This window comes from Megalops cyprinoides, chromosome 5, assembly GCF_013368585.1.
Source record: "Megalops cyprinoides isolate fMegCyp1 chromosome 5, fMegCyp1.pri, whole genome shotgun sequence".
In the NCBI taxonomy this organism is placed as follows: Eukaryota; Metazoa; Chordata; class Actinopteri; order Elopiformes; family Megalopidae; genus Megalops; species Megalops cyprinoides.
The window spans coordinates 30,106,558-30,126,065 of NC_050587.1; the positions used below are offsets into that span (position 1 = coordinate 30,106,558).

General features: G+C 47.1%; 1 protein-coding gene across 5 annotated transcripts in view; it reads left to right on the forward strand.

The window, feature by feature from the left end:
- The window catches only part of LOC118777348 (membrane-associated phosphatidylinositol transfer protein 2-like), a 46,895-nt gene that overhangs the window by 10,660 nt on the left and 16,727 nt on the right, over window positions 1–19,508 (forward strand). For all 5 annotated transcript variants that reach the window (XM_036528163.1, XM_036528165.1, XM_036528164.1 and 2 more), the window contains exons 5-9: window positions 1,667–1,999; window positions 12,407–12,502; window positions 15,306–15,410; window positions 16,386–16,450; window positions 18,630–18,874. In XM_036528163.1, coding sequence (XP_036384056.1) covers window positions 1,667–1,999; window positions 12,407–12,502; window positions 15,306–15,410; window positions 16,386–16,450; window positions 18,630–18,874 — 844 coding nt within the window. The remainder of the gene's footprint in view (window positions 1–1,666; window positions 2,000–12,406; window positions 12,503–15,305; window positions 15,411–16,385; window positions 16,451–18,629; window positions 18,875–19,508) is intronic.

Genomic DNA, 19,508 nt, shown 5'->3' on the forward strand with positions numbered 1-19,508 from the left:
TGCTCATATGGAGTGCCCAGCTCTCAGAAACCCATGTTATCTCTGGCACTGGTTTCAACAGACATACTATGGCAGCTTTGAATGTCAGTGTACAGTCCTGTTAAGACCAATATATAAAGGGAGTCAGATCAATAACAGCTATATATTTTTTCTAGGTCAGGAAAACTTAAATGCTGTGTCAGCCAAATATAACTGGGACAGGTGTGTGTAGTAATTTGTCTTCATTCCCCACATGTGTTCCTTTTATCCCAAAAATATCATGCTTGCCAGTATTGGAGCTGGTGCTGAGGACAGGGACGTCCAACAGCCCGTAGAAACTCCCTGATTTCCATCATCCTCCTGCCGTGATTGTGTGCTCTATAAATCTCGGGAGGTCCGTGTTATCACAGAGCGTGGGCGGACGGCAGGTGTCACCCGGTCCGCTGGAAACGGGACCATATGGAGGCCCGGCTCCGGCTCCGTAATCATTAACCAGCTCTTAATGAAAACCCATTAATGGTGTCAAATTCTGGAGGAAACCAACAACAGGGGAGGCATCCCGCCCCTGGACGACCGTGGGCAGAATTAATTTCCTCGCGCCGGCTCCTTGTCAGGCTCCTCATCTTTTCCATTACAGTGATGTAGCAGTGCTTATTTACTCTTCGGCGGAGTTGCTAAGAGCTCCGTGCCACGCCCACCTCCAACACTCAGTGTGCTGCCCGTGTTTGGATTGTCACCTTTTTTTCCACGTCCCCTCTGTTCCTTACCCGTTTTAGTGCTTTCCAGATATTGAAAGTTTCTGTTTACCCATCTTTTTTATGGCTCTGTTGTTGTCACCCTTTTTTAAGCTGTTATGTATAATTTATTATGCATTAGGATAGGAAAGATAATTAGCTTGGACTGCCTATTGATCTTGCGACACCACCCTCGGAGCTGTGCCGGGATGGAATTTGGAATCATTTGTCACTCGCTGATAGAGAGGGAGGAGTGGCCGGAGTGGATGCAGGACACTGCGAACTGACAAATGGTGTCTGTTTGCATGACTAACCCCCCCCGCCCCCCCCAACTCCCCCACTCCCCCCGACAGCCTGGGAGCCCGTTTCGCGCGATCGAAGAAGCAGGCTATTGATTGCGGTCCCAGCAGTGAGTTTATCATCCTGAATGAGGTCCGGCTCGGCCGACGCACCGGGCCACGAACGATCACGCTCCGGGAACAGCCGCTCCCCATTGTCTGCCCGACGGAAAATCCATGCATTTGTTTAATTCTCCGCTGCATCTGTTAATCTCTTCCCTCGATTTGCGCTCGTTCGTGCCGGGGGGAGTGGGGAGGGGGGTGAGCGGATCCGTTTGGAGTAGCCTCGTGTCGCCGGCCACATCTCGGCCCTTGCCCGTGGGACTGACTGGGGGATGCGGCGTTCCCTGTGCATGTCCGTTTCCCTTGGCCACAGTCTCCCATGGCTGCCACAAGCGGCCTGCTGGGATTACGGAGCCCTGGGCTCTCAGTGCTCTTGGTCAGAGTAAACGGGACAGCACCCGGCCCAAAAAGTCTTGATCCCAGCTGCAACTTGCCTGCCCTGTCCCTCCACCACGTCCCCTCAGTCGTTCCTCCTCACATCCGTGAGGGGCGTGGTGGATGTGGATGATGAGGCAGGTGTTTAACAGGCCCCTCCCCCTCTGCCCCCCCCAGGGCTGCGGAAGGTGATGGTGCGGGCCCACCGGCAGGCCTGGTGCTGGCAGGACGAGTGGTACGGCCTGACCATCGAGGACATCCGGCAGCTGGAGCTGGAGACGCAGCTGATGCTGGCACAGAAGATGGCCCAGTTCAGCTGCGCGGAGGAGGCCACCGAGGCCAACGGCGCCGACGCCACCCCCGACAAGGACCAGGACGCCAAGGAGGCCATCAGCTCCATCGAGGCTGAGGAGGCACCCACGGGCGGGGCCGACACCCTGCAGACCCGGGCGGAGCTCACCAAGCAGTGGTCCACCTCCTCCAGGTCCTCACGCTCATCCAAGAGAGGCGGTGAGTGCAGGTTTTCCGTCTTTTTCGGGATTGGGTGGGTCAGGTCAAAGGCATCTGGCTGACCTACAGTACATACCTCCCTCCCTCCCTCCCTCTGTAGCAGATAGTCATGATTACCCCTCAGTCAGATCCACTTATGATTTTTCAATTGCCAAACTGTCTTACAGTGAAAGGATGGCTTAATCAATCCACTTAATGCTGAAATGATAGATAAATTAACACTTTCTGTGATGTAGGGTGCATGTGTGTGTGTGTGTGTGTGTGTGTGTGTGTGTGGGAAGGGACACCGGAATGAAATGCGTGCTTGCTGTAGCCTCCAGTGAATTCCCTGTGCTAACCCCAAAGAATTCAATGAAGGAGGTAGCCTTCCCTTTAATTAATCTTCACTGGCTTGCAGCTCCATCTCGCACAGGGAGACGGACACCGTTCATCTGTCACGGCAATGTGAGCTGGCTGAAAATTCACCAACACGCCTCGGGTTTCTCAGGTCAATATGCAATATCCAGCTGAGTGTCAGATGTCAGTGTCTCAGATTACGCTCCATTATAACGCACTGATGAGAGGGAACCTCTCTGTCTCAGGCAGAGAGAAGCCACTTTGAGAGAATCTCTGTTTCTATCACCCTGTCAAAGGAGTAACACAGGCTCACAGTCAAGGAAGGCATATGGAAGGACATGGTAGACCCAAAAATGTCAAAACAAACAAACAAAACCTTTATTTTATAAAGGTTTCCAATACAGGTTAAGTATGCTCTAACATTAAAGAAGTTGTCCATAACAGAAAAAGGCAAATACTGGTAAAATGTACATCGATATACATTAAAGAAAAGAAGTAGAGCACAGTTCCAAGCTCAGCTTCCTAAACAGGAGCATTTCCTGCAGATGGAAGTAGTAATTCTGTAAACAGATCAGGATAACAGGCAAACGGCTCATACATCTGAGCCCACTCCCTATCCTAGTAGCCATTACATTAGTAAGAGCCCATCCCCAACAGCTCTCATCATCTGCCAGCACAACCCTCAGACAGACGGAAAATGGAGAACCCCATGTGAATGCAGCTGTATATCTGAGCCCATTAAGTCCACCTGCTGTATCGGAGGTTACCAACAGGACACGCCACAGCTACATCAATAAATGAGCACGAATAAGTCCCCACTGATAAGGCATGGGTTTACATATATGAATATATGGAGACCAGAGGCCTCGGTTCACGCCCGTATGTGGGAGTGTGGACTGTATTCTGATCAAGGCTTTCCTCATACTTGCTTTCAGCCTGAGTATAATATTCAAATACGGCCATTAGGATGAGACCAATATGATGCCTGAACTTTAAAAGAAAATGAACTTGTACACTTGTTCCTAAGTTAACCAGAGTGATGCGCAGACAGAATGCCAGAGCTGGCTCTTTCTAAAAAATTCTGTGACGAGGCTGAGGCTAGTCCCATGCACACGCCCACTTCCTGCTCGTTTCATGACCGCTCCCCCTCGGGTTAACTCAGGTCTCTCATCCCTTTAACACCATTGTGCAACAGAACACCCCACACCCCCGTTACACAAGTGCGCCACCCCCACCCTATCCCAGCATCCTCCGCTCCTGGTGAGACTGTCTGCCACCTCTCCCCCATTATCCATGGGACCAGCTCCACGCTGATCTGTGGGTCACGAATCTGGGCAGACACGCTGCCAGTGTGCCAGTCCGCCTATCTCCCTGAGAGGGAAGACAAAGCTGCAATTAGCCCCGTCTCTCTCTTTCAGCACAGACCACGGAGCATGGGGGGGGGTGATTTTCCGAAACCAGACACCGCCACTCCTCTTTCCTCCCCTCCTCTCCAAACTAATAACACAGGAGTCATCCGCGCAGAGACTGGCAAATAGGTGGTCTGTGTCCTGGCTCCCGGTTCAGCTGCGCGTGGGGGAGGAGTGCAGGCGCTCGCCTTTCCTTCTGTCGTTGCTAATAGAGAGCTGGTCGTGGACTGGGCGGGGTTCTGCAGCGAGCGCCGCCAGCGCCGCAGCAGTTTGGACGGATTTAGCTATTAACAACACAGTGTGATTCAGTGTTGCACCCCCCGCCTGGAGCTATGCAGGGGTCGTTTTGTCTGATCGATAAAGGTTTTGATTCTCGTTTTCGCAAGCCATGGAATCGCTGTGTCAACAGTAGCGAGAGGACGTGAGAAGGGGGTCTACACAGCTTGTTGCCAGAGGCGTCAAGGGAAACATGGGGCTGTTGTGGTATGTGCAGTCCTAGCGCACAATGATCCACAGTGGCTAAGCTATCTACACAGTAGCGTAGGAGGTGTAAGATTAACAGTTAAACGGACAGCTGAGGCATACGAAAAACCTTGACATGTATGAGGTCAGAAGAAATTCTAGCAGTGAAAGTCCCACATACAAAGCAGGATATTTTTAAACAAAAAATACCAGCCCCGCATATGACAGCCATCGTGTAAATATAAATGAAACGAACCATGTTATTGGACAAAACACAGGCATGTCTAACAGTAAACAGTCACAGTGGTGGTGCGCCACTCTGTCATTAGCTGTAATTTGAAATGGCACTATGTGTACAGAGTAACAATGCTGAAGTTGATGACTGTAAGGTAAAAAGCAATACAGCAGTTGCATGCTGCATACCAGATGATGGGAGGGGATGTGTCACTATTGGACAGGGTATTGATGTTTAGGCTGGTGACCTACGAATCACTGCCGTTTACTCTCAGGCTCCCCTGCATATGTCCGTCTGCATCAAGGAGCGTTAGTCTTCATTCAGGGGCCTCACATTACCAAAGTCGATCTTTCCATAGCGCTAGGTTTCATGCTGTAAATGATGATCCCGGGTCAGCTTTGTGGCTTTCTCAGTGATGCATAATGGACGCGTTGACAAAGACAAATTGCCCGCTTTTAGTGCACCGGCTTCCGGTTTTCATCACGCGTTCCTTCACGTTTTGTCAGGTTATTAACAATCAAAGCTTCTGTTGGGGCAGGGGCTAGCAAGGGGCGTGTTTCCCTCTGAAACAAACCACCAGGAGCTTGCATTTTGTTCTGCTCCCCCATGTTTACTAGCTGCAGAGACCCACACTTGGTCGTCCCTGTGGTCACATGGGTGTCCTTGTTCCATGAGGGCACTGTGGGCGTTGACCTCAACGAGAGGCTCCATCGTGACATTCTCTTCACAAGACACAGAAGGGACTTCCTGTAGCACTCAAATGATTTTTTTTCAGCTTTTAAAAGGAAGTTTTGAAACTGTTATTCATCTTTATTTGTCCTTTTTGTGTCATCTCATTGGCTGGGCTCAGCCATCCCGCTACATCGTTTCGCCTCATTGGTGCCTCCTCACGATTTATATTCTGATGCTTTTACCCTATTACCCCTTGATGATGTGACAATGTTCCCAGATGCTTCCAGAAAGGTGGCTTGTAGAGAGTAATTCATTAAGCATGTAGCATTTTTGTTTTTGTTCATTTTTTGAGAAAGCTAAGTAAGTATATCATTCTCTGCCTTCCTTCATCCTCCATACTCTCCTCCTCACCATGGTACCTAGCCCAGATTGCCTGAGTAAGCATCCAGCTGTTTAAATGGATTACATGTAAAAATTGTAAGCTCTCTGAATTGCTCTGGATGAGAACGTCTGCAACTGTAATGTAATCAAATAATATGCAGTAGATATTCAGTCTTGTTTATGGCATCCTTGTCTGCACTTATCCCTCTGATTTTAATCTGGCATTACATTTGAAAAGCTCCCTGCACATCCATCCTCCATGTATAAACATTGTGATGAACCCCCCCCTCAGGTTCACACTACTAATCTTCGTGCACATGTTTTACTGCACGGACGGTCTTGTAAATATAAACGCAAAAGAAGGCACAGGATCAGTCATATGAGGTGCCAGCAACTCAAGCTGGACAGTCTTGTAAAATAAGTCCGCTGTTAGTAGATGTGTTTGCTGGTCTCTTAGCAGAGTGGGCGGGACACTGATCCACTCTCTCTGTCCGGTCTGCTGTCTGTCAGCAGTGTGGGCGTGGCACTGACCTACACACTCCATCCTGTCTGCCGTGGCAATACAGTGGGTGGGACAGTGACTCATATTTTGATTGTCCTGTCTCCTGTCTGTTAGTAGAGTGGGTGGGTGTGATGAAGTTAGTTGGGCCCAGTTTGCAATAATATCATGTGCATTTGTCCATTAACCATCATCTGTTTTACCAGTAATTCCATTTAACATGTGTTGTCGTTGTTAATTAATTTGCAAGAAAATGGCTTGCAGTAAAAAGCAGAGCGGAGTTTTATGATATAATTTCAAGCGGTGGTATATGAATGTAACGGTGGTGTGTAAATGTGAAATTTGTTTATTTAGTTGTGTGTATTGTATTTGAAATTGTATTATGGTTGTGTGTGTATGTGAGTGTTTGTGTGCAGATATGAGTTAAAATATGTTAAGTGTGTGCACCGTGTAATTGTTAGTTTAAATTTTGCCGTCAGTCCGCACCTCTGATCTCCTGCGGAATGGCACACGCATAGGGCGCACGGCGGCAGCTTAGTGCTTCTTAAAGCGCACCGGAGCGCTGGTATTCATGGTAAAGGGGAGATGCAGAGTTATTACAGTTTTGTGTATGACTTTATTCTGACAGACTGGTTTGCTTATATTTTGAATTTTGTTGTTACCTACTTTGTTTAAATTTTCATCGTAATTATGTGGAGGAGGTCATTGGATTGGCCATGGGGGCAATGGAGGCCACAATGGAGGCCATTACCTGTGTATATAAAGGGAGGATAGTTTCATTTCAGGGGGTCTCTCACAGGGGCTAGGTTTGGCTCAAGTGACTGTGAGAGGAAGAAAAGTGTTGGTCTGGTCACCTTGCGATGCCAGTACTTGGGCGAGTAGGGCCATAGGCTTGAGTTTGCCTTAGTTAGTTTTTTTTTGGCTTTCATCACGTGTTTTAATAAATTTTGGCACTTTTTTAAAAATATCTTTTGTGGCTGGTTTACTGCCCCCCTACGAGCGCAACGCCACATTACCTTTTGACAATTTGGTGGCAGTGAAGTGGGAACCAGTGGCCACAGGGGGTGCCAGAAACATGCCACCTAAGAAGCCGCCACTTGAAGGTGCCGAAGATGGAGTGGAATTTCAGGGTGCGGACGGCGGTGAACTACAGGCAAGGAGCACCAGAAGCCGGCCTGCACAGAACCCTGCAGAAACCACGGACGACATTGGTGGGATGCTGCGCAGCTTCTTGTCGGAGCAGCGACAGCGAGATGAGCTGCGTGATCAGGAGACGCAGCGCATGGAACAAAAGCTGAAGTCCATGCATCACGAGTTCAACCAGCTTCAGCTGGAAGTACAGCAGGAGAGGGCGGAGCGGACACAGGCAGCGGCAGCCCCATCACCAGCAGAGCTCAGCAGAGACTCGCTGACAAGGCTGTTGTCGTCAGCTTCTACGGAGCCTTTCCACAGCCAATGGAAAGGCCCAAAGATGCAGTCTTTCATAGAGGGTGAGGACATTGAACATTTTTTAACAACCTTTGAACGCATTGCTGTTGCATGGGCTTGGCCTGACAGAGAGTGGGTGCTTAGGCTGATCCCATTGTTGACAGGTAAGGCACGAGCGGCCTTTGTGACCATGGACATTGCTGAGTCGTGTGACTATCACAGAGTCAAAGAGGTCATACTCAGTAAATATGAGATTAATGAAGACACCTACAGAAGACGCTTCAGGTCCACACGGATTTTGCCTGGTGAGACACCTCGAGAGTTGTCCTTCCGTCTGAAAGACCTTTATGATAAATGGATCAACCCAGGCAAACGCTCCAAGGAAGAAATCGGCAACCTGATTGTGCTGGAGCAGTTCATGGACATGCTGAGTGAGGACTTGAGGATCTGGGTCAAACAGCACAACCCCAGCACACCAAGGCAGGCAGCGGAGCTGGCGGAAGCATACCTGGCAGCAAGGCGTGGGTGCAAGACTTCTCACTTCGGAAGGGAAAGGGAGCCGACTCCACCAGCCGTCACGGGTAAGCCAATTGGGGGTGGTCTTGGGCGTGGTCAACCTCAGTCATTTTCCAAGCAGTCTAAACAGCCTGATAGGCCTAAACAGTCTTTCTGTTATGAATGTGGGAAAGCTGGACACATTAAGCCGAACTGTCCTTTGCTGAAACACAGGGATAGAGAAGCCCATCTTTGCTATTTTCCAGGTTTGACACCTTCTGGGGGGAAGAGCATGGAAGATGTAGTGACTGTCACAGTGGGTTTAGCGGGGCAGAACGTAGAGGTCTAAGTTGACATGGGTTCACTCAGACCTTGGTTAGGGAGGACATACTACAGAGCAGTGCTAGCTGTGATGAGTCTGTTCGGATCCGCTGTGTCCATGGTGATGTGCGTTGTTACCCTTGAGCTGAGGTGAAGCTGGAAGTAGAGGGTCAGCTTTACCTAATGACAGTGGGGGTGTTGTAGACATTACCTTACCCAGTTGTACTAGGCCTAGATTTTCCTGTGCTTACAGATTTGCTGCAGGCGGCTAGGCCATGTAATGTTACTACTCGCAGCCAGGCTAAAAGACCTGAGGAAATCAGTGATCAGAGCTGGAATGAGTTGCCTTTTTCTGAACCTCTAGTCACTAAGGCACACAAATTTAAAAGGGAGAGGCGCAGAGCAAAAGTTAAGGGTACTCCTCCATCAGATCCCTTTCCAGCTCCAGTGATAGTCTCTGATTACCAACCTCCTAACAATTTTAGTGAATTGCAGAGTAAGGATGTTTCCTTACAGCCATATTTTGAAAAGGCTAGGTCCAATGGACTAGGGGGCGGATTGAGTGTCAGCAAAACCGAAGGTTTCAAATTGGTAGAAGGTTTGCTGTACAGATTTGATGAAGAGGGTGAGCAGTTGGTTGTCCCTAAAAGTCAGTGCCAGATGGTGGTGGAGATAGGGCAACAAAAGACGTATGAGCGTGTTGCTTGCCGCTTTTATTGGCCTGGGATGTATCAGGATGTCGTTCAGTTCTGTAAGTCCTGTAGTGAATGTCAACTCACAGTGTCAGGTAGGAAGGGCAATAGGGCACCTTTGGTGCAGCTACCTATAATTGATGAGCCATTCAGCTGCATTGCCATGGACATAGTGGGGCTGCTATAGCATAGTAGGACGGGAAATCGCTATATCCTGGTAGTGTGTGATTATGCAACTTATTTTCTACAGTAGGGATCCCCAGAGAAATTTTAACTGAGCAGGGTACAAATTTTACCTCCACATTTCTCAAGAACATTTATGACTTGCTTGGTATTAAGGGCCTTAGGACCACCCCTTACCACCCCCAGATGGACGGTCTGGTGGAAAGGTTCAACCAGACATTGAAAACAATGCTGTGGAAGTTTGTCTCCGCCTCAGGGGCAGACTGGGACCAGTGGCTGCCATACGTCATGTTTGCTTACAGGGAAGTCCTGCAAGCATCCACAGGGTATTCATCTTTTGAATTGCTCTATGGGCATCAGGTTCAGGCCCTTTGGATGTCCTGAGAGACAGCTGGGAGTGCAGACAAGGAGCTCAGCAGACCAACATAGTCTTCTATGTCCTGAAAGTGCAGGATAAACTGGAAGAACTGTCTGAGCTGGTGTTTGTTAACATGTGGGGAGCTCAGTGAAAGCAAAAGACTTGGTATGACTAAGTCTCAAGACAGCAAACTTTTTCTCCAGGCCAGCAGGTGTTGCTCCTGCTGCCTTCTTGTGAGAGTAGCTTGTTGGCTAAATGGTAGGGGCCATATAAAGTGCTTCGCAAGATGGGGCCAGTAACGTATGAGATAGCAACACCTAGCTGTAAGAAGGCGAAACAGGTGTTTCACATCAATCTGTTGAAGGAGTGGAAAGCCAGGGTAGTGCAGGAGTCAGGGTAGTGCAGGGTAGTGGCACACGTGGTGGATGATGAAGAAGAGGCTGGGGAGCAGTATTTCCCGTCTTCCGGAGAAAGAGAGTTGGTGGAGACTTAGCTCACCTTAGCCCAGAACAGATGAGGGAGATATTACACTGTATCCCACAGGGGGTGTTTAGTGCAAAGCTGGGGTGCACAACCTTGGTGGAGCATGACATCCAGCTAAAAGCCTCTGTTGGTCCCATCCACCAGACCAACAGCAGAATACCAGCTAAGCTGTGGCCTGCATTCAAGGAGGAGGTGGATGCCTTGCTAGAGTCAGGCATCACTGTGGCTTCGTTTAGTGAGTGGTGCAGCCCAGCCATTCTTGTCCCTAAAAGAGATGGCTCCCTGAGTTTTTATATTGACTTTGTGAAAGTAAACTCTGTGTCGTCGACTTTTGATCCCTACCCAATGCCTAGGGTGGACGAGCTCATAGAAGGGCTCAAGAGGGCTAAGTATATGTCCACCCTGGATTTCTGTAAGGGATATTGGCAGGTTCCCCTGTCAGAGTGGTCCAAGGAGTTGACAGCATTCAAGGCACCTGGAGGTTTGTACCATTTTACCTGCATGGCCTTTGGCCTGCAGGGGGCAGCGGCTACCTGATGGACCGGGTGCTGAAGGGGACAGACAACTTTGCTGCCGCATACATTGACAATGTTGTTATTTTCAGCGACTCATGGAGCGAGCACCTGGAGCATCTAGGTGATGTGCTCAGACGGATCAAGGAGGCAGGGCTGGAGGCGAATGCCAGCAAGTGTTCCTTTGCCAAGCCTGAGGTTCAATACCTTGGGTATGCCATGGGGAACGGAGTCATCAAGCCTCTGGTGAACAAAGTGGAAGCCATCAGGGCTCGGGTCAGGCCTAACACCAAGAAGCAGCTGCTGTCCTTTCTGGGCTTGGTGCGCTGGTACCGCCACTTTTTCCCCGATTTTGCACAGCGCGCAGTAGTGCTTTCGGATATGACAACCAAGGAAAGCCCAAACAGGTTAATGTGGTCGGAGGGGGCAATGGAGGCCTTCAGAGACCTCACTGATTCTCTGTGCCAGGACGCTGTTTTGGCCAGTCCTGACTTAGATGCCCCTTTTACTGTCCAAACTGATGCTTCGGGGGTGGGACTTGGGGCTGTGTTGTTACAGGGGGAAGAGGGTGAGAAGAAACCTGTGATTTACATTAGCCATAAGCTTTATCCCGGAGAGGTTCATTATTCTACCGTTGAAAAGGAGTGTTTGGCAATAAAGTGGGCTTTGGACACTCTAAGATATTACCTGCTTGGTAAAGAGTTTGTGTTGGAGTCGGACCACCATGCACTCCAGTGGCTGCACTCCATGAAGGACTCCAATGCAAGGATCACACGGTGGTATCTTTCGCTGCAGCCTTATCGATTCACGGTGAGGTATGTGGCAGGACCTCAAAATATTGTGGCGGACTATTTGTCTCGGCATTTTGAGGATGTCGAGTCTCAAGGGTGGGGGTGTTCATGAAGTTAGTTGGGCCCTCCTTTATCACCTACTTATCCCATTTTGTCTGCCTCTCCTGATGTCTGACTTTTTAAGAAGAAATAACCTCACTCACACAAGATTATTTTCTACTCCAAACATTCCATACAGTTTGCAATAATATCACGTGCATTTGTTCATTCACCATCGTCTGTTTTACCATTAATTCCGTTTTAGTGTGTTTTGTCGGAGTGGAGTTTTAAGATAAGTTCAAACGGTGGTATGTGAATGTGACGGTGGTGTGTAAATGTGAAATTTGTTTATTTAGTTGTGTGTATTGTATTTGAAAATGTATTATGGTTGTGTGTATGTGAGTGTTTGTGTGCAGATATGAGTTAAAATATGTTAAGTGTGCGCGCCGTGTAATTGTTTGTTAGTTTAAATTTTACTGTCAGTCCGCACCTCTGATCTCCCGAGGAATGGCACACGCATAGGGCTTGTGGCGGCAGCTTAGTGCTTCTTAAAGCGCACCGGAGCGCCGGTATTCATGGTAAAGGGGAGATGCAGAGTTATTACAGTTTCGTGTATGACTTTATTCTGACTGACTGGTTTGATTATATTTTGAATTTTGTTGTTACTTACTTTGTTTAAATTTTCATCATAATTATGTGCTGTTTCAGTTTGTTTATTTGAATAATTGATTATTGTATCTGTGCCCTTTGGTTTAGGCTGTGGGGAAGAGGTAGCCATTACCTGTGTATATAAAGGGAGGGTAGTTTCATTTCAGGGGGTCTCTCACAGGGGCTAGGTTTGGTTCAAGTGATTGTGACAGGAAGAGAAGTATTGGTCTGGTCACCTTGCAATGCCAGTACTTGGGCCATAGGCTTGAGTTTGCCTTAGTTTGTTTTTTTTTGTCTTACGAGTGGTTTTCTTTTGGTTTTCATCGCGTGTGTTAATAAATTTCGGCACTTTTTTAAAAATATCTTTTGTGGCTGGTTTACTGCCCCCCTATGAGCGCAACGCCACATTACCTTTTGACAGTGGGGCACTGATTTATGTCTGGTCTGCTGTCTGTCCATGCAGGAAGCCCCTCGCGCCACAGCATCTCGGAGTGGAGGATGCAGAGCATCGCGCGGGACTCGGACGACAGCACGGACGACGAGTTCTTCGACGCACATGGTAATTGCATTCGGCCCAGGGTTCCTCGGGCCTCCTTGCGTAGTTACAGTGCCTCTGTCTTGTGTTGTGATTGTGTGCCTCTGACCCTGAGCGCATTTCTTTTTGACGCAGATTATTTTTTAAGCTACCCAGATAACCAGCAACCGTTGGGCCTGCAAATGCACTGAGTTGGTTTGGGGTAGACGTCGGTCACCGTCAGTCGGCGCCTCTGTAGGTGTTGGTCGCTATAGGTTGCCTCCTCTCTGAGTCCAGTGAGGGTCTGTTGCAGACTTCGCCGGTGCTGAAGAAAGTTGTGCTGCCAACTGTCCCATTCCCTGTCCTCACTGTACCTTTGCCGACTGTGCCCTCTGAAAGAATGAAATGTATCTTTGGGCTATTCCTTGAAACTGTCATCCATGTACCCTCTGTCCAACCTCAGGGTGTAAGAAAACCTTATCTCAGCCTACAGAGGGACATCTTCAGGTGCAGAAATTAAAGTGTGTGTGTGTGTGTCTGTTTATGTTAATTATGAAATATAGAGTGGTTAAAAAAATTTGTATATATTGAATTAAAAATAAAGTGTATATTGAGTTTTTTATTTTTTTAGTTTTTATTTACATTTTACAATGATCTGTAAGTATCCCAGTTTCTTCTGGATTATAGTTGTATTTGTTCCTTTTTAATGAATAATGTTTTCATAAATGGGTACTAATTACAATATACAGTACTCTCAAGATCTGCAAAATGTTTGCCTTTATTAATAGAATTGTTAGTACAAAGTCAAGGATTTAGTGATTAAAGTTTTAGCAATTTAGAGATGCATACACAAGAAAGCAGATGAAGCAGTGATTTCAGTCTAATCCACTTTTATTGAGTCACTGCATTCTTAGCAATTATCCCATAAACTTACACATTTCCTGTGGAAGCTGCTTGATCCAGAGACTTTATTCACTCCTGAGACTTCAACTGCAGCTCAAATGCAGGAACTGTCATGGGGGGCGGATCAGTTAAAGCCATTGATGCATTTACCATCCGGGGTGTTTGGAGTCAGATTTACATGTCTCTTTTTTTCTCTGTGAATAAAACCATCTTCTTGTGTGTTGATGTCCCCCAGTAGCAAGTGAAATACTGAGTCATTTTAATCTGTTTACTGCTGACTTTAGAATCTGTCAGAGTGATGCTTGCTGAGACTGGCAGCAAGGCAGTTTCCCTATTGTTTCACATCTCTTTAGAGCACCATGACAGTTTGGGGTAGAACTATTGTCACAAATTTCATATCATTACATCAGCAGCAGTGGTGCTTCCAGCCATATCAAATAACCTGACCGAAACCATTGATGTTTACGCCACACCAAGCCCACAATATCCCTGTATTGCACCACTGGATGACTGAACATTAATACCCATAATCTTGCAATACATCCTGCAATATATGTGCCCATAAATACCTACTTGCATCCAAGGAAGCAGCACAAAAAAAACAGGGCCACTCAAACCAGAGATTTAGACATGACTCTGGCTGTTCTGCTGTGAGTAACCATATAGGTTAGCAGCACTGTTACACATTATAGAGACAGTCTGAACACTGTCACATGATAGTTTAATTCTAGTTCTCATTTTGAACTATTGTTCATTATACTATTGTTGTATTAATACGTTATATGTATTAATTGTATTAATACGTTATATTATTATAGATTTGCAGTGATCACTGTGTGCACACAGGTTTGGGGCAGATGATATTCCTCCCTGGATCAAATCCACTGTGTGTAACCCCACGAGCAAAGATCCCTTTCCCAGTGTGAGTTTAACAATAAGTGGGGCTTCAATGACAGGTCCACAGATGGCCTTGGTCTCACTGAGGGCAGGTGCTTTGACAGGCAATGACTAATGACAGAAATGTTAGTAACTTCAGATTTGCAACAGCATGGGGTGGAATTGTACAAATTCAACAGTAAGAAATACATGGGTCCATTTTGTGACCTATTCATTCTGTTGTGTCACGTCCTTCACATCTCAGTAACACTGCAGATAAGGCAGAGACGCACAGTTTCAGCCCTTTTGGGGCTACAACTTAGGCTGTGCATACGTTCTGTTGTAAGGACAGGAAGTCAAATGCCTTCTTAACTAGGTACTAAAAGAGAGATGCTAAATTACAGCACAGTACCTCAATGAGTGGAGACATCAAGAGTACTCACATGGCCAACCTTGAGTTGAAAGTATAATCACAATTCACCCCATATATACAGAAAATCAGCCAGTGTTATAGATAATTGAATTTCCCACAAATATAACTACACAGCTGTCTGTGGTATTCGGTGCCGTCTTTGATAAATGAATGTCCATCTATGAAAGGCTGTGCCGCAGCTTTCTGAGAGCTTGTTGGTTTGTTTCTGGCCACAAAATTAAGCACAGTAGTCTGCAATGGTGGCTCAGTCTCCTTACCCCAATGATTGAATAACAAAGATCACTTTCGTTGTGGGGTGAAGTGTATTGTGTCAGTGAACCACAATGCACTTCCAACACCAGTCACCATATAGTGCCGTCTATGCTAATTCAGCATTAGGGGGAAGGTCTGTTGTTGCCCATAAAGCAAGAATACCAGCCAGCGATGGCCAAGTGTATTTGTTCCTATCCTTACAGCAGCCAAAGTTCAAGGAAACACATAATGCAGATCATGTTACTTATGGATTGTTATGGATCATAATCTCTTGGTCTGTAACTGTGTACACATGACGTGACCCACTCTAATCGTTTCGTTCAACTCTTTTAAAAGGCGAAGACCACCCAGGTTCATGGTTTTTATGTCTTACTTTTCTCTCAGAGGATCTGTCTGACAATGAGGAGATCTTCACCAAGGAGATCACCAAGTGGAGCTCCAATGATCTGATGGACAAGATTGAGACAGTGGACGCAGACGAAGCCCAGGGTACGTCAGGGGTGGGGCCGAGGCAGGCGGGAAGGGGAGGGGCCTGGCGGAGAGAGAGGGGTTGGGACTTTCTCAGCTTTGGTTTAAACCCCTCCCACCCCTAATCACGTCATTGAGAAGAGCCTGCGCCAGCTGCTGTAATGAGATGTATGGTTTACGTGACGCAGCATATCTCACCGAGAATGCTGTGTGATGTTTTGTGCCTCTGCCTCTGCTCCGGTCGTATTAAAGCTCAGTTGTTCCATTAGGACTCTTTTATTTAACCCCAACCACTCAGAAATCCCATCTCGTACCCTAATAGGATTAGTTATGAAAGAGCCATTTGAATCCCTGTAATTGAGAGAGGGTGCCAGGGAATATGAGATTAGCTGAAGTAATAGCAGAGCATGACTGTCTGTGAGGGTATTGGTACATCGGGGGCCTGGGGGCCCAAGATGGTTGCTCTCCCAAATAGTGATTGTAGTTTCCTTGTGAGTTCACATTGCATGTCAGAATTAAAAGCTGGATATGTATTCTTTATTCTTTATTCTTTGTTTGAATCCCCATTAGCTTTCACCTCAGTGGCTGTTAATATTCCTAGGATCCACACATAAAATATTAGACTGACATTAGAAGGATCATGTAAAGAGCAGCGAGGACCACAAGATATAGCACTCATGTTTTACTCACTTGAGCAAAGTACATTGACCATATCGCTTTACTGTGTGTGAATCCAGTTGTATACATTATTAATTAATGTGACATTGAGTACATAGGCAAATGGGGCTCTTCCACTCAATTCTAATATAGTGGAGTGAAAAAGAGCATTAGTGTGAGGAGGCTGGTGTTTCGAAAGCTTCACCAGTCAATAGCTCTTCGCGGGTGAGCATGAGGGCCAGTCAAAAGAGGGCAGGTAGAGCATGTGATGAATCATACATCTTGTCTGTATAACCTGTGGTTACATCGTAATTAGAGTCTCCCTCTGTGTACTTGCAGGAGACCTGTACCAGGAAACGGGTGGAGAGTACGCTGTGACAGCCAGTGTGGAGAGACTCAATGAGGTATGTGCTCCAAGGAAACAATTGCATTCTTCAGATGTACCCTTTGTGGTCAAGCATCAGTTGAATTACTGTTCGGAGGACATTGTAAGTTTCACAGTAGGAAAAAAGCCTTGCAGTTCATTTTTGTTCTGTTGGCCTCTTGGTTACTTAAGTGGTATAGTACTGTATATATTGTGCCTGTCAGTGTGACCTTTGCAAAGTATTTTGCTGACTATCGTTTTATAATAAAGAATTACAACCCAACCAGTCAGAGTGCCTTACTGCTTGTCGCAGTCTCAGTTGTCCCTCCGTTGATGCATCAGCCAGCTTCTGAACTCTGAGAGGGAAATGATTCAGTGTGAATCGTTCTGACCGTTCCAGTAAGTCTTCTCTGAAGGCTTTAAGTGCTTTTCAATCTCCGGTCATCAAAAATTAATTTCCAGATAATCACCAGGCAGTAAAAATAAAAAAAAAAACCCAAACGATTATCCACAGCTTGTGGTGCCCTTAATCAAAAAGGATTTCAGGGTTGAGGCCGCTCAACACATGAAGTGTTTAGGCCTGCATTACATTCTGATAGTCATCTTTGGGCTCCTGTGGTGCTGAAGGGCTCATGAACAGCTCCAGTTGAAGAGCGGTCTAGATACCGGTACAATCTGGGATCTCTCCCTCAGCATTCTTGTGCTTTTGTGTTCAGATGCACGGCACTGTTATCCGCCCTGCCCGTAGCTCTGCTGTCCCCACTGTCATGGTAACCAGGCCCCCATCAGTAAGTACACGCCCAGCCCCAGTGCATTGTGGGCCCGAGCTGCATAGAGTTGAAGGTCTCTGTTCAATCTCATCGCATTGTCCTTTCAGTAATGAATTTAAGCAAATTTGACTGTTTTCTGTTCTTACACCACATTGTGCCCTCACCATATTGCAAGCTAAAAGACTTGCTTATATTCAGTACATTAAAATAAGGACAAAGGGCATTGCGGTTAGATTGAGTAAAGGCCTAAATCTAACCAAACCTAAAACCAGTCGAACCCTTCCGTGACTCCCCTGTTTTAGCAGTCAGGTGTCTGTGTAATCTGTGTGCATAGGTGTAGTTTTAGTTCTAACAGTGTGGATCAGTTGTGGTGAAAATGCAGTATGAGGTTGAGTGTGGTCACCTGCTCCACCCAACCTCCTTTTCTTGCACTCGTTTACAAGATCTAGACAAAGGTGAAAGACAGAAACACATTTCTGTCAGTGGTCACTGCTCACCATGTGTCTGCCCTTTCCCATTTTAAAGACTTGAGGATAAACAGTAGCCAACACCAACACTTTGATCAAATGTGGTGTTGAACATTGTAAGCTGTTTAATCCTCATTGTCAATAAATCCAATGTCAAATACATAGTCAGTGTGTCCCTGGTTTTTACAGTGTATGGAGGCTGCGGTTCATTGCAACAGACATATGTGGTTATATCCCGTACTACTTAAGAATGCCAGAGCAAACATCCCTGAGTTGACCTTTAACCCTGCTACCCTGTGGTCAGGGCATCCTCTTATTTGTACAACAAGTGTGCCGATTAGCTATGCCCACTTTATTAGTCCCCCCTGTGAAGTGTGTGTGGCAGTGAGCCAGCTAATGTCAGGCTATGCCCACTGAGGCTGCAGCCTTTCAAAGGTTAGGGGGGTTGGTTGTGCTGATTGCGACAGGGCTATCCTGGGTCCCAATGGCCTCTCTGACCCACTGCCTTCAGCCACAGATGTTGCGAAGTGCGGGCAGAGCGAGGGAAAGCTTGTTGTGAGATGATCCCTACAGCCGTGGCACCGGCTCCGGCGAGAGAATGCCACCTGAATGACAAGCGCTCAGCAGCAGCTGCAGTCAGCGCAGGGAATACTGGCCTGAAGAGGGCGCTGTTTCTGACATGTGACCTAACAGTGCACTTCAAAAGGCTACATTAGAGTCGGTCCATCTTACACCGCATCCAAATAAAAAATGCGTCTCTTTCATAGCCTTATAGTGTTACGGCATGGGGCAAAAAAGAGTGAGAAACAAAACGAATATCCTGCAATGCACATCAACAATAGTGTGCTCTTATGAAGGTTTTGTTCTTTGTTTCAGTGAGCGTGTTTTGAGTGGTGAATTTGCAGTCAGTTTTTCCTGATGCTGACAGTGTAGTATACGTGTCACAGTGAGGTCACCCCCCCCCCCTCCTCCTCACATGCAGGATGGGTCCACCCAGCCGTCCTTGCAGCCCTCCAAGATCCACGTCCTCATCCTGGTCCTCCACGGCGGGAACATCCTGGACTCGGGCGGCGGGGACCAGAGCAGCAAGCAGGGCGACGTCAACACCATCAGCACGGCCTTCGAGACGGTGATGCGCGTGCACTACCCCGCCGCGCTGGGCCGCATCGCCATCCGCCTCGTGCCCTGTCCCGCCGTCTGCGCCGAGGCCTTCTCCCTGGTGTCCAAGTGAGCGTTCCCGCGGGCACACAGTCACGTTCCAAACGCAGTCATACACATGTACAGTCACTGCACGTGGTCACGTACCAAACAAAAGTCATTCACATGTACTGGCATTTTTTTTTTTTAGAAAACTGTAAAACTCACATCAGTACATTCTAGCAGGTTAACAAGCAATACTGACGTGTTATTACAGCGTATGTTCATTCCATGGAAAATAAGATCGCATCATGCCAAAGCGAGGCAAAGATAAGATGGGGAATATGGAAATCTCACTGGTTCACAGCTAGCAACGTCTCACCAAGCGTTGGCTGCGGTCACTGCATGTAGTCACATACCAAACACCGTTATTTGCATGTACAGAGTCACTGCACATAGTCACATACCACATACTGGCTCATACCACATTCATATAATGTACGCAGCACATAACCACACTATCAGATGGTTATCTGAAAGAAGCTGATGATCTGTCTTTCCATGGCAAATTACAAAGCCCCAGGACCAGATGGATACCCTGCTGAATTCTATAAACATTTATGCTCCCTCATATTTCCAGTTTATTCAACAATACTTATTACACTGATAACATTCCAGATTGCACAAACACTAAACATATCATACTGTTTCTAAAGGTGAATAA